The following is a 15,167-nucleotide window of genomic DNA, read 5'->3' as shown; positions in this document are numbered from 1 at the left end:
CCCGGGTGACACCCATCTGGTAGACGACACCACAAGTTAATTTCAGAGTTTATAAAAAAAATATAAATATTTTAATTCTTAAAATTTTCGCGAATATATTTTAAATTATATTTTATCAATAAAATTTCAGCGAAAATAGGGCACATATACGTCAGGAGCTAATTTTACACAAAATACGGGGGTATACAAATTTATACGAATAGCTTTTACTATACCTATATTTCTTCTTCGCTAAATTTTTAATTTAAATTTTATTGGCTGCTTTAAAATTAACCTTAATATGAAGATTTTAAGATTAACTGCTATTATTGAGTGTTGTAATCAAGAAATCATTTACACTTATTTTGTTCCATACTTTTTAGTGAGAACCAAGCTTATAGAAAGAGTCTTAAAAAAGAAAAAAAACCATGAGATTATTTCATCGGATCTTTTGGATTCGTGCTTTCGCGGCATAACTTTTTTGAATTTGCCGATCACCCTTAAACGTTTTAACCTTAGCTACGGGCCTCGACTTACTAATTTGTTACATTTCTTTTTCTATTTTATAACTGAGATCGAACAAAACACTGTATTTCTATTTTTATTTGAAAGTGATTAATTGAAAATGTTAGGCAACAAAATCGTTTGCTGACAGTTGCTATTAGTTAAGTTCAAAAGCAAGCAAACTAGGGGACGGCTACAGAAAGTTCGGTAAGCACTCAAGCTAGCTGATTGCCATAACGGCTTTTATTTTCACATTAGTATCTTTTTATACATGTAATCGAACCAATTGGTAGTCAGTATTTAAAAAATGCAAGAAGAATCAGTGAAAAGGAAAGAAAATAAGAAGCCTGGAGTCGGAGTCGGAGTCGGCATGTTTTTGAACAACTCCGACTCCGACTCCTTTACCCAAAATCTATCCGACTCCGACTCTTCGACTCCGACTCCGACTCCACAGCCCTGCATTCTGGGGTGAGCAAAATGGAAATTAAGGTCGATTTTTGAGTGAAAATGTTTTTACTAATACAATACTTCCTTTTTTTGTAAAAGGAAGTAAAAATGGCCTACTTTGTGTTTCAACTTATCATAACCGTAGTGACACCATTAATTACATTTTCCGCCATTTTCATGTAAAAAGAGTTAACGTCAACAATGAGTAAAACGTTTGGCGGATAAATTAATTGTACAAAATTTCTTTCTTAATGATGGATAAAAGTTGAATTTGGACCGCATCCCAGTTAACGCTCCATCTGCTACCGGAATGATTCTCATTCTTTCTTGCTTGAATGGATCCAAAGCTAAATACGACACTACAATTCTTTGACATATTCCATTGCACACATAGTTTACCTCTGCTATTATTTTTTGAATGTCCTGTATGAACAGACAGATTATCAGGGGTGCAACAATTTTGCGGCATTCGCCTGGTTGACTGAATGTTTAAATTTGTCAGAAGCAACGATTGATCTTTCTGAACACGAGAAAATAAAATAGAAATAATAGATATCTCTTATAATACTGCCGTGGCCAGGTAAACGGCAGTATCTGCAGAAATGAGTTTTCCAGATATTTGAAGAAATGCGTGTTGGATTCAATACTAACTATAGGGAATTGTTGGAATTAGACGATTATTTGCGCCTTTTTTTCAGCGGAAACTGAATAAGCAAGCTTGTAGAATAAAGCTACAATACAATACATGACGAAAATGCAAAAAAAAAAAAAAAAAAGTAAATAAATAAATAAAAAAATAAAATAAAAATAAATAAATAAATAAATAAAAATTGGCAATTACTGCCCTCTACCTGCCCACGGCAGAATAATTCTTCATACTGTGCAGGTATAAGGGAGAAAGGAGTAATATCATTTCTGTGTTACTTTAAGGGGTCAGTACCCCATATACCCTCAATGTTAATTTGCACAGGTTCATGTACCTTTTTCTGAAAATCTATTAAAGATATAATTGTGAAAATTTTTCTGTACTTGAAGTAGACTCTTAAAGTAAAATTGTACAGAAAGAAAGCTTACTTTTTCTAAAAAAAATTCAAATGTATAAGTCACTGTATTTTTTTTTCAAAAAATGCCATTTTGCAACACGAAATCAACTTTATAAAACATATTTTTCGAATGTGAAAAAAAATTTACTTCAGTATATGCAATTAGATAGATGGAATTGGGGGTAAAAATTTCAAATCCTAACACAATTTAGTTTCTGAGAAAAAGGAACATTTAGTCTCAAAAATACCATTTCGAGAGATTGCAATTTAAAGGGGAAAATCATACCTCATCAAAATAGGTTTACATTTTTTTAAAGCTTACTTTAACTTACTTTTAATATGAGCACGATCAAGAAGTATATATTATTAAAAAAGTATTGAAATGGAGTTTCAAAATATACAAAAATCAAAAAACCGAATTTTTGAAAATATTTAGGGTACTGACTCCCTATAAGCGGTAAGTGTAACAAAATACGAAAAATAAATTTACAGAACCGGGATACTCTTTTATGCTCACCCTGTAGTAAATTATTATTATTATTTTATTTATTTTTTTTTGTTAACCAAACATCTTCTTAGTTAATTGTAATTGCATTAGCTGAGAAGAAGCTTTATCGATGACTCGAGAATTTTATGGAATACCAGTTTCCTAGAGATTTTCAACTAATTCTGTAGTAAGATAAAATAAATAAATACCTTTGTGCTGAACAATAAAGTCAGAAAAACAACGTTAAAAAAAGCACAAATTTGCCAATTACGGCAGACACGTGTTTCGGCGTTACAGGGAACGCCTTTTCCAATAAAAAGACATCCGACAAAAGTCTTGTCGGATGTCTTTTTATCCATAAGCTCATTACTTTTTGCATTGAAAAAGGCGTTCCCTGTAACGCCGAAACACGTGTCTGCTGTAATTGGCAAATTTGTGCTTTTTTTAACGTTGTTTTTCTTACTTTATAATTCTGTAGTGTTTCATTTCTTAGTGTAGTGATACGTATATCTATATATTTGGCATCGTTACTGTACTTTAGTTTATTACCCAGCGTTGTATGGGTATCTATTTACTGCTATATTTCTCAGAGAATTTAAAAACTTGATTCTCTCTGCATAGGCGTGGAAGAAAAGGCACCCCTTCCCCTTCTAGGTACAAACTCGCAATGTCCTCTAAATTTTATTAAAAGACTACGCTTTGACATAATAGAATTCAGCTATTCTAATGCAATTCATTTTTCTTGGAAGTATTGTTAATAGCATGGTGTAACTTGAGCTGAGGCTTTTGAAATTAATTAGTTAGAAACAAATGCTCCAAGTGCTATAATTAGTATTCAGACTTGGAAAAAAACTTCACCTGGTGTAGGTTTTTACGGTCTTCGAAGTCATACAAGGGGAGGGTCATGGTAGTCAAGCCCTCCCCCCCCCCCCAAGACCGTACATTATTATCCGTCCACATTGTGTTCAAGCATTCGATGAAAAAAATGTAAACAATTTCTGTAATCTTTTCAGCTTATTATTATTATTATTTTTCAAAGTAAATATTTGAAATATTGCTTCTTTTCATTGCTTATGAAATTGTTTAGTAACTTTTATGCTCTACTAAGTGCATTATTTCCGGGCCGATTTGGGGGCTTTTTATTGACCCCCAAGCAGAGATTTTTAGTACTAAAACCGTAAGTTCGTTCATGGGGTGAGGGAATTATTCTTCAACATGACCCCCCCCCCCCCCATAAAATGGTAGTCTGTATCCGCTCTTGTTCAAAGTGATTTAAATTTTGAAACGGTAAGGAAAATTTGTTGTAGAAAAGGTCACTTTTATACACTTTTATGGTGCCAAATTTCAATTTCGAGCGCGTTGGGATTTTTTCGAACATAGATTTCTCGATCAGTTTAGTTCTAGACTTGTTTGACTAGAGTACACTTGTAGGAAGTAGTTTTCTTTTCAGAAACACTTTATAGTGTTCCATTACGCACTTTAGAATGTCCTCATGTCCAGAATTACCTTTCTGATTTTTGACCTGAGGACATAGTGAAACGAAAAAATAATTCTATTTGAAAATACAAAGCATAGTCAAAGTAAATAAACAAATAAAATAAAAGTAAAAATAATACATCTATGTGCAAGGCTCCAATAAGAAGTAGTAAGCAATTAACATTTGCTCAACAATAGCTTCGACAATGGAATAGCAATTCAATTGTATGAAAACATAAAAAAATTCTCCTCCCTCTAGCTCAACAAGAAATGAACTTCATCAATGTCAGGCCTTATCTTATCATAAAAAAACTATACGTATGATTACATAATCTTTAGCAGAATCCGTTCATTTAATATTAGATAATCAGAAACATGTCCGAGATAAGAATTTTCAGTTGACTTTTGTGTGTATTTAGCCCACTTAGATAAGGTGAAGGAAGAAAATGTTTAAGATAATAATATTGAGACACTTACGGGCTTTTGATGAAGTATTCAACATTCCTCATGAAAGGCCTGTACACCTCCCAGCCACAAGGCGTGGACCTGGAGCACCACTGCGCAGTATCTCTCCTCTAGAAAAAGAGAAAGTTTAAGTTAAAAAATGTGCGCAAAAAGTTCATGTCTAAAAAAGGAATGAAACATTCATTTAAGCTAAAATTTAAAAAACTTACATTGAAAAAGTAATTTGAATTTTGACATCTTGAATTCAAATTATGTTTTTCGCAATCACGAGTGTGTGTGTGTGTGTGGGTATGTGTATGTGTGTGGGTGTGTGTGTGTGTGTGGGTATGTATGTGTGTGGGTATGTGTGTGTGTGGGTATGTGTGTGTTTGTGTCTGTGTGCAGGCATGAGTGTGTGGGTATGTGTGCGTGTGTATGTAAGCGTGTGTGTAGGTGTGTGTGGGTATGTGTGTGTTTGTGTCTGTGTGCAGGCATGAGTGTGTGGGTATGTGTGCGTGTGTATGTAAGCGTGTGTGTAGGTGTGTGTATGTATGCGCGTGTGTGTGGGTATGTGTGTTTGGGGGTATGTGTGTGTTTGTGTCTGTGTGCAGGCATGAGTGTGTGGGTATGTGTGCGTGTGTATGTAAGCGTGTGTGTAGGTGTGTGTGGGTATGTGTGTGTTTGTGTCTGTGTGCAGGCATGAGTGTGTGGGTATGTGTGCGTGTGTATGTAAGCGTGTGTGTAGGTGTGTGTATGTATGCGCGTGTGTGTGGGTATGTGTGTTTGGGGGTATGTGTGTGTTTGTGTCTGTGTGCAGGCATGAGTGTGTGGGTATGTGTGCGTGTGTATGTAAGCGTGTGTGTAGGTGTGTGTATGTATGCGCGTGTGTGTAGGTGTGTGTATGTATGCGCGTGTGTGTAGGTGTGTGTATGTATGCGCGTGTGTGTAGGTGTGTGTATGTATGCGCGTGTGTGTAGGTGTGTGTATGTATGCGCGTGTGTGTAGGTGTGTGTATGTATGCGCGTGTGTGTACGTGTGTGTATGTATGCGTGTTTGTGTGTAGGATATGAACGCAATCTGGAGACTTTGCTCGCTGGAGGAGCAGCATCGGGAGGGGCCGGTCGACGGTGGTGCTGCAGAGGGAGGCGGATGGAAAATAAAATCAAAAGACGCCAAAAACCGTCAAATGAGAACAATAAGCAATGTGATTGCTCAATAAAATAAAACGAAATTAGTTTGAATTTCGAGATCTTGAATTCAAATTATTTTTTCCGCAGTCACAAATTGTAGTAGGTTTTGTTGGGTTTCTTGTTTCTACTAATGGCTTTTATAACAACCGCTGGAAAGTCGCCCGTCAAGGTATCACGGGTGGAAATTGCTTCTACTCTTCTGCATTTTAACGAAGCAATTGCCTGTTTGGTGACATTTTGATAGTTGAAATTTTAATCCTAACTACAGTGCATCCCTAAACTACAATAGGTAGCGTTCATAGTTGACACCCCCTTTTCGTTTTTTCATTCTCCCAAAATGAGTCTTACCAGTAAAACGGTTAAGATAGCGGATCCAGTTCAGTCTCGTCAAAATAAAGCAATTCCGTGCATGTCAAACATTACCAAAAAATATTATCAAATTACCATGCGGTGGCGCGAATTTCATTGTTGATGACGTCAGGAGCGTTACTCGATCATACGCTATTATATATCCTCATCTATATCATTGATTTTGCAAAAATAATCAAAATCAAATAGTATTTTTGATAGTAAAAAAAGTTTTCGTCATGTGAAAAAATATTTTATTTTTCACTTTGTCCCATGCGAAAAAAAAGTTAAAAATTTTCGCTTTTTTTTCTGTAGGAACGAATTTTCTGCAAAAAAGGAAAAATAGTATTTCAGTGTTAATTTTATCACAAAGTGCATCATTCTTTCAAGGGTGCCCATTTGTAAAATTTTAAGGGGGGGCTCCGATATTTCCCCCATGGTTTAGCAGGATATTTTCGCCATAGAAGCCGATTTCAATACAGTTATTAAAGTTTGACATTTTTAATAAATTATTCATTAACGGCTGGAGAACAAACTGTTTTACATTTTTTTCAAAGAAAAAAGTTCTAAAAGTAAGGACGTTCTAATTTCTAAGGGGTGGGGGCTTGAGCCCCCACTTGCCCCCTATATGGGAGCCTTTCTATTCTTTCCTTTTGTGCTTCAATTTTCAAAACAAAGTTCCAACGTATTCATAGGGTGGTTCAAAAATACACGTAAAAAAGGTTCTCTTAGATAACAGGACACTCCTCAATACTTTTTTAGGCTTGTGGATAGTAATATACTGGAAGAATTTTAGCTTCCTATTTCGACTGAAAGAGGGTGCTCAAACCCCTCCCCAAAACTTCATACGTATGGGGGGGGAGGGTTAAAAAATACATTGAACTGTAAAAATAATGCTACATATTGTAATATACATTAGTAATATGCATATACATTGCAATAAAATAATTATTTACAAAAAGACAAAAAAAAAAGGCAGCTGGGGAAATGAAATGTTTCTAAATTTGTATCATTTTCTATGCAATGGCTAATGTTAAATGAAGGGGTCATTGAGCACTCTCTTAAAATTTGAGCAAAAGAAGCTAAAACTTTTAGAGCATAAAACTATTAGTAATTCTAAAAAAAATAAAGGGTTGTCCTGGACTCTAGCTGAAAGAAAGTTTTTTTGAACCACTTAGTATTCATTTTGAAAAATTAAAGTTCTCTTTACCATTTCACTTTGCCCCACAATCCCCTGTCAATAAAAGTAACTGCAACTTTGGTAAACTGATGGTTGGGATAGTTTAAGTTGGGTTAACTTACTCCTCCTCCCCTCCCCCGCCCGTCACTAAATCCCAACAAACTCTTCCCGCAAACATTCGCATGTCACACAGCTTGGGAACCGGTGCCCCAACATTCGAATTCTCACGATCTCAAAGACATATCTACCGCGTCCAGTCAAGAACGCAGAAACGATTAAGCACGCACATATTTCTAATCGTTCTCCTGGCAGGCGATTTTTGATTCATCGTCACACACCCGTGCCAAGGCATCTGGTAGTTTGACCTTCGATGTCCACCATTTGCCGCACGAAAGAACTTATTTTTTTGAATGATTAAGCAGTGGGGTATTTTTAGGAGCTTAAAAATGTATCTGCAAACTGTGAGAAAGTATTTTGATTCCCGTTCAGAGAACCCGCATTGCAGAAACCTGACTCATGGCTACAGAATGTTATTAATCCCAGCGACTTTTATTCCTTCGATTGCTGGTTTTGGCAGCAACTTCTAATGCTTCCGAATTAAAATCTTATTCATCTTAATCACTTCAACGGAATCGTTCATTTCAAAAACCAGTAAAGCTCCAAGTTCCAAACTTTGGAAAAACATTTTAAGGGTCACGTTGAATTTTTCTGATAAGGATTAAAATACTTTTTACTGAAAGTGACACACATTTAATCCTGTTTTTTTTTTTTTTTTTTTTTTCAAATTATTGTAAGCCCCATTGAGTCATTTTATAGGATGATAAGAGTTTTTTACTTGAAAAGAGAAAACTTGGCGTTTGACAGGCTGAAATAAACAATTCAAATAAAATTGATTATCGTTCAAAGGTATAGTAATATTTGAACATGCATTTAATCGAAATCATGTGAGGTCATAATATTTTATAGCACATGTAATTGCAGTCATTGCTCTGATTTTTTTAATGTATTTATGAACGAAATCTTTTTGAGCAGTGTTCCGTAATTGTTACCTTAATACGTGAACATTATGAGTGTTTCCACGTTTTTTTTCCGTTAAATACCCAGAAGATGAACATATCAATCGCTTTGTCACGTGCCACAGATAGGCAGACCATGGCTGCCAAAAATCCCCCCCCCCCCCCATTCCCTCTTGATCTTGAGTTTTCAAGAAAGATCTTGGGTTCAGGAGCGCCCAGATGGGAGCGAGATATAATATGTTTTCAGCAGAGGATTTTTACACCAATTTATAAGAAATTGTTCCAAAAAATATTCATTGCGAGATCAGATTTAGTATTTATTATTATATTTTGTTTTCTTTTATATCAATGCATATAATCACAAATATGAATTCTTTGTTTTATTTGTATGAATTAGCTGTTGCCATCTGAAAACACATAATCCTTAAGGATATCACTGCCATCTATAGAAGATATTAGAAATTATTAGTGGAGATCATCGGTTAGTAGAGATTAATCGGTTAATCTCTAATTTGAAATTGAGAATTAATTAATTAACAATTCAATTTGAATTATTTGGATCCATCGCCAGCAATGCCTTCGTTGGTTGGTCATTGGGTAGCGCTGTTTTTCGAATTATTACCATATAAGGGTAGTTAGTTCACTTGGGGCGTCTACAGAAATTCGATAACTGCTCAGATACGCAGCTGACGCTGAGCCACGTTTTTGCCTGTCCCGCTATAAGTGCTGATCTTAGTCGAAGAGGAGTTTTTCCGTCATTGTAGAACTATATGCCGAAAACATGAACGAAACGCAAATAATGAACAACAAAAATTGGAGTCCCTCAGGGATCAATTTTGGGTCTTTTACTTTTTAATATATATATACACAAGGTGTTCCAAAAATGGCTGATGCATTTGAAAAATCAATAAAAACTAAACGGGCAGCGAAAGAAATATACCGTTTGTTGCATTATGCTTGAGACAACAGTAAATTTTCAGACAGACAAACTTTCAAAATTAGTTACAATGTTCCTCAACAGATGGCGCTGCAAGTATTTTAAACGGTATAAAAGAAAACGCAGCCTGCAAGATTGCCAAAATGATCAGTATGTTTGAAAAATCAATGCTGCCCGTTTAGTTTTTATTGATTTTTCAAATATAGCGGTCATTTTTGGCGATCTTACGGACTTTGTTTTACTTTCTATTTTTAAAAACCTGCAGCGCCATCTGTTGAGAAACATTGTAACTAATTGTGAAAGTTTGTCTGTCTGAAAATTTACTGTTGTCTCAAGCATGGTGCAACAAACGGTATATTTATATCGCTGCCCGTTTCGTTTTTATTGATTTTTCAAATATATCAGTCATTTTTGGAACACCCTGTACATGTTGTATTAACTCAAACACATTAAATTGTACGGTACAATTACTCTATATGCAGAAGATGCAGCATTAACATATTGTGCAAAGAGCATTGATGATATTAAGAACCAAATGTAAGTTGATTTAACTGTTTTTAATAGATAGTTAACTGATAATATGTTATATCTAAATATAAATAAAACAAAATACGTAAAGTTTGAATTAAAAAAGAAAGAGACTAATAAAATTGATTTGGGCATAAAATATCACGAACAGACATGCGATTTCAAAAATAACTGTGACTGCTCAACAATAGAAAGAGTTGCAAATATGACTTTTAGTGAAAATTTAAAATGGAAATGCCATGTTAAAAAAATTAAGAGGTAGAATACATTGGCTTTATTTATTGAGAAATACTAGCTGTGTGCCCGGCGTTGCACGGGCTACTTAAACAATGAAAGAGATGTCCAATTGATGTTTTTGTATTACTCTGACATCAGTTTCTAAAGCGCTAAGGAGCAAATAAATACGCGTAATGCAAGGGTTGCAAAACACCTAGAGCATATTTTTGGAAAAAATCTCTTTAACGTTAAACATAGTTATCAATGATACAAGTTATGAGTATTTTCAATTAGCACAAAAGATGAAAATATATGCATTATCAACTATAATCTGTGCTTACGTTAAAATGAATTACATCTGATAGACTACATCCGAAATAATTATGTACAATTACAATCAGCTTTTTACATAAAATGACACATACCGTGTATTTGATTACGTGAAACTAAAGCACCAAGTATTAATAAATACCAATAAGCATTAATTTAATACCAAGTCATCAGATTCCAATTTAGCTTTAGTTAAAATCCTTAAAAACACTCTTTTGTTCAACTCAGTTTCACTTAAAGAAATCCAAACAATCTTAATTTAACATGTTCTTTTAACGGTATAAACAGTATTTTAAAAATAGAAACAGGAAGGAAAAAGAGAGTTATTACAATTCGAAAACTCACCCACATGACGGGAAAAATCCACCAAAATAAACATAATTAGTCGCACATTCTAAATGTACCAAAATATGAGGCCGATGAATGATAAACTTACACTACAATCGATAAACATAGCTAAAGAAACAACTTTCATATGCTGAAAAGAGTTAAGAAAGTTGAATGTAAAAAATAAAAAAAGGACAGACGATAAAATAAAGACTATGTCCGAATAGAGCAACCAATTTTTAAACTAGTTTAAAATGAAATTCTAGATGGAAACGTTGTTTTAAGATTTGGACAGCAGCCAAAAAATCTCTTTTAAAAAAAATATTAGAATTTTACTTGCTCACCTATATGCAAAATGGCAACAGGAAATAAATAAAAATTCCTGAATAACGTTATGTTAATTAACGTTTTAATTAATATCTCCGCTAATTAAAGTCGCACAATTATGAGATTGGTCCTATTGTTTTTTCTTTGGAAAATTTCGAATCGATCGGTATCTCGTTTGGCTCTTGATTCGCGGCGGTTCTGGAGAAGATCGATCTTCAGACAGACAGACAGACGGACGTGAACAGATTTTAATATTATAGTGGACTAGCCTGCGTGCCCGGCGTTGCACGGGCTACTTAAAAAATGAAAGAGCTGTTCAATTGATGTTTTTGTATTGTTCTGACATCAGTTTCTAAAGCGCTAAGGAGTAAATAATTACGCGTAATGCAAGGTTTGCAAAACACCAGTAGAGCATATTTTTGGCAAAAACCTCTTTAACGTTAATCATATTTATCAATAATACAAGTTATGAGTATTTTCAATTAGCACAAAAGATGAAAATATATGCATTCTCAACTATAATATGTGCTCACTTTAAACTGAATTAAATCTGATAGAATATATCTGAAATATTTATGTACAATTACAATCAGCTTTTTACATAAAATGACACACACTTTTTTGTTGATTACGTGAAACTAAAGCACCAAGACTTATTAAATACCAATAAGCATTAATTTAATATCAAGCCATCAGATTCCAATTAAGCTTTAGTTAAAATCCTTAAAAACAATCTTTTTTGTTCAGCTCTGTTTCACTTAAAGAATTCCAAACAATCTTAATTTAACGTGTTCTTTTAACGATACAAACTGTATTTCAAAAATCGAAACAGGAAGGAAAAAGAGATTTATTACAATTCGAAAACTCACCCATGTGACGGAAAAAAGTCCAACAAAATAAACATAATTAGTCGCACATCTTAAATGTACCCAAATATGAGGCCGGTGATAATAAACTTACACTTCAATCAATAAACATTACTAAAGAAACATTTTTCATATGCTGAAAAGAGTTAAGAACGTTGAATGTGAAAAAATAAGAAAGGACAGACGATAAATGTCCGAATAGAGCAACCAATTTTAAACTAATTAAAAATGAAATTCGAGATGGAAACGTTGTTTTAAGATTTGGACAGCAGCCAAAAAAATCTCTTTTGACACAATTATTAGAATTTTATTTGCTCACCCATATGCAAAATGGCAACAGGAAAGAAATAAAAATTCCTGAATAGCGTTATGTTAATTAACGTTTTAATTAATATCTCCGCTAATTAAAGTCGTACAATTATGAGATTGGTCTTATTGTTTTCTTTGGAAAATTTCGAATCGATCGGTATCTCGTTTGTATCCCGATTCGCAGTGGTTCTCGAGAAGATCGATCTTCAGACAGACAGACAGACAGACAGACAGACAGACAGACAGACAGACGGACGCGAACAGAATTTAACATTATAGTGGATGCAAAAATTTTGAAAATAATTAATGGATCTAGAAGTGTTTTTTTTTTAACGATAGTTTTTTTGCAAGAGCCGTGAAAATTTATAATATCAGAGAAATATGTGCACAGAGAATATAGTACTTTTTACATAAAAACAATAACTGATTGGAAATTAATGATAAAGAATATAATACTCGAATTTCAGGTAAACGATATAAAATTTTAAAAACCAAATAAAACGATTATTAAAGAGCAATTCTTTTCTTGGCACCATGGCTGTTTAATGAACTTTCGGAAGATGTTAGGAATAAAAAGAACTTCAAAAATATAAACATAGATTTGATGAATTATTTAAAAAAAAAAAAGTTAATTTGAAATTTGACATCTTGTATTCAAATTATGTTTTTCGCAATCACGAATGTGTGTATGTAGGCGTGTGTGTTTGTGTGTGGGGGTTATGTGTGTTTGTGTGTGGGGGTTATGTGTGTTTGTGTGTGGGGGTTATGTGTGTTTGTGTGTAGGGGGTATGTGTATGTGTGTGTAGGCATGAGTGTTTGTGTCTATGTGCTGGCATAAGTGTGTGGGTAGTTGTGTATATGAATGTGTGTGTGGAGGGGAGGGTATGTGTATGTGTGTAGGCATATGTGTTTGTGTCTGTGTGCAAGCATGAATGTATGTATGCGTGTGTGTATGTGTGTGTAGGTGTATGTGTGTGTATGTATGTATGTGTGTGTAGTTGTGTATGTATGCGCGTGTGTGTAGGACATGGATGCAACCTGGAGACGGCTTTCGCTATAGGAGCAGCATCGTGAGGCCCCGGTCGACGGTGATGCTGCAGAGGGTGGAGGTGGGAAAATAAAATCAAAGGACATCAAAACAGTCAAGTGAGAACAATAAGCAATCGTGATTGCTCAAAAAAAAAAAAACAACATTTGCTCAGTAATAAACTTTCAGCTGATAAAATATTGACTTTCCAACCTGGTGGGGGGGGGGATAAAGAGATTTTGTATTGTGATTTTAAAATATAAAATGTTCAATTCGAGCTATAATGTTTTTTTTTTTTGGAGTCAAACATACAAATTATTGTTTTACGTGAAATATTTACTGCATGTGTATTAGGGTGGAACGAAAAAAAAAGTTTTTGATTTTCAATTTGCCGTAGTGCGAAAAAGTTGCCTTTTCATGCAAACAAGATGTAAAAAAAATATGAAAAATATTGAAGCACGTCTTGAGGTGCCGCAAAGAGCATAAAGTTTTGCAAAATTGCAATTTTTGCTACATTTTAATTTTTTTTAAAAAAATTTCAAATTTATCTTTATGCTTCAAATGCTGTCGAAAAGCAATTTTTATGCTCAACAGGTCGCAAAATAACTTTTTTTTGTTGTTCGGATTATGTCTTGAGGTGCCGCAAGAGCGAAGTAAGTTTCGCAAAAACGCACTTTTTGCCGAATGCACTGGCATCGGGAGTTTGAGTCATTGCAGCAGCGGATGTGTAAATGGGGCGGGGTTGGTCAGCAGTGATTTGTGTGAGTGGGGCCAAGCTCAGATCAAGTGTCAATTTCTTTGTCGAGTTGAGTTAGTGAGTAACGTAAAATTTCGTTAGTTGGTAAGATACTTCATTGTCGTGAGCTGCAATGGCTCAGTCTAAACAAGTGCAGACGAGACAAACGTCAGAATGTCCTATTTTTGGAATCTTTAGCGATTTCAATCAAGTTTTACTACCTACTTACGAAGATGTAATGAAATGTTGCTGTTTTATTAGACACGGCCTAAAAAGTGCGGCTGGAAAAGATCTTTCTGTAAGTGAAATATATGACTTTTTAGTTTCCAGAATAGATTACATTTGGTCAAGAGCATCTTTGAGACAACAGAATAGAAACCTAATGGATTCTTATATGGTAAAACAAAAGAATTAAACGAGTTTAAAAACAAAATAGGTCAACAGCTGGAAACCTGTTCTATAATCTTCCTGTGGTTACTTCCTTACCTATTGAAAATAACGTTCTTTTTGAGAACATACAGGACATAAGTACCGATCACAAATATGTATTGGATATGTGTGTCACTATATCAAGTGGGACTTGCTCACTAGATTTATCTTCAAGGAACCTGGGAAAACTTCCCTACTCCAGATGACTTACATTTGCAAACCGTATATTTCCATTGTACGTGGCAACTAAAAATCCGACTGAAAATCTCAAGACTCTGACTCAGTACATTGTTAAAGTGTAGTAAAGTATAGTTTCCTTTATATGGGCGTGGCATTTCGCTAAAATTGTTTGAAACAAATAATAACACTGAAATATATTAATAGTAATCATTATTCATTCATACATTTTCAAGAAAGGATCCATTTCTTGTACGGATCAAGTGGGCAAAGCGTATGCTCCTGTGTGGTTTAAGATTAAGTTAAAACCTTCTCGTACTTACGGCTCTAAACGTTTATTTGAACTTATCTTACATTCACGATATCTCTCTCATAATTTTAAGAACATTATGGACCGGGTTATATAAAGAAATGGGTATTTTGATGCAACAGAAAATCTCCATTTGGCTATGTTATGCAAAGAGCGTAGAAATGTAGGAGAACTTGGATTACGACGTGTGTTGAATGCAAGAACACAAAGTAGATGCGAGGTTAAGAAGTTTAAAGTAACCCCTAAGCGGCTCTTAAAAAGTATGGATCAGTCGCAGGAGACGAAAAATTGACTCAAGAGTTATTTGGAAGAAAGAGTTATTTGGTACGAAAAAAAAAACAAAAAACACTTGAATGTGTCAAAGAAGTAGACACAAACATCATACAGGTTTAACCATTTATTTACAATCAATTAAGAATACTTTAAATGGTAAAAATGGAATTGTTAATGTCTTTTATAGTATACTAGTGGTACCCGCACGGCTTTGCCCGTTGTAGAAAAATTAAAAGGTCATTTGGTTTGCTTGTATATTTA

At 34.4% G+C, this 15,167-nt stretch overlaps 1 protein-coding gene across 1 annotated transcript in view; it reads right to left on the bottom strand.

Annotated features, from left to right (window-relative positions):
- Positions 1-15,167, bottom strand: part of LOC129229680 (uncharacterized) — a 71,592-nt gene that overhangs the window by 28,320 nt on the left and 28,105 nt on the right. The window contains exon 2 of the mRNA XM_054864038.1: positions 4,414-4,511. Within this exon, the coding sequence (XP_054720013.1) occupies positions 4,414-4,511 (98 nt within the window). The remainder of the gene's footprint in view (positions 1-4,413; positions 4,512-15,167) is intronic.

Source organism: Uloborus diversus, chromosome 9, assembly GCF_026930045.1.
Source record: "Uloborus diversus isolate 005 chromosome 9, Udiv.v.3.1, whole genome shotgun sequence".
NCBI lineage: Eukaryota > Metazoa > Arthropoda > Arachnida > Araneae > Uloboridae > Uloborus > Uloborus diversus.
Note: the sequence above shows the minus strand (reverse complement) of the source record. Positions and strands in the feature narration are given on the sequence as shown.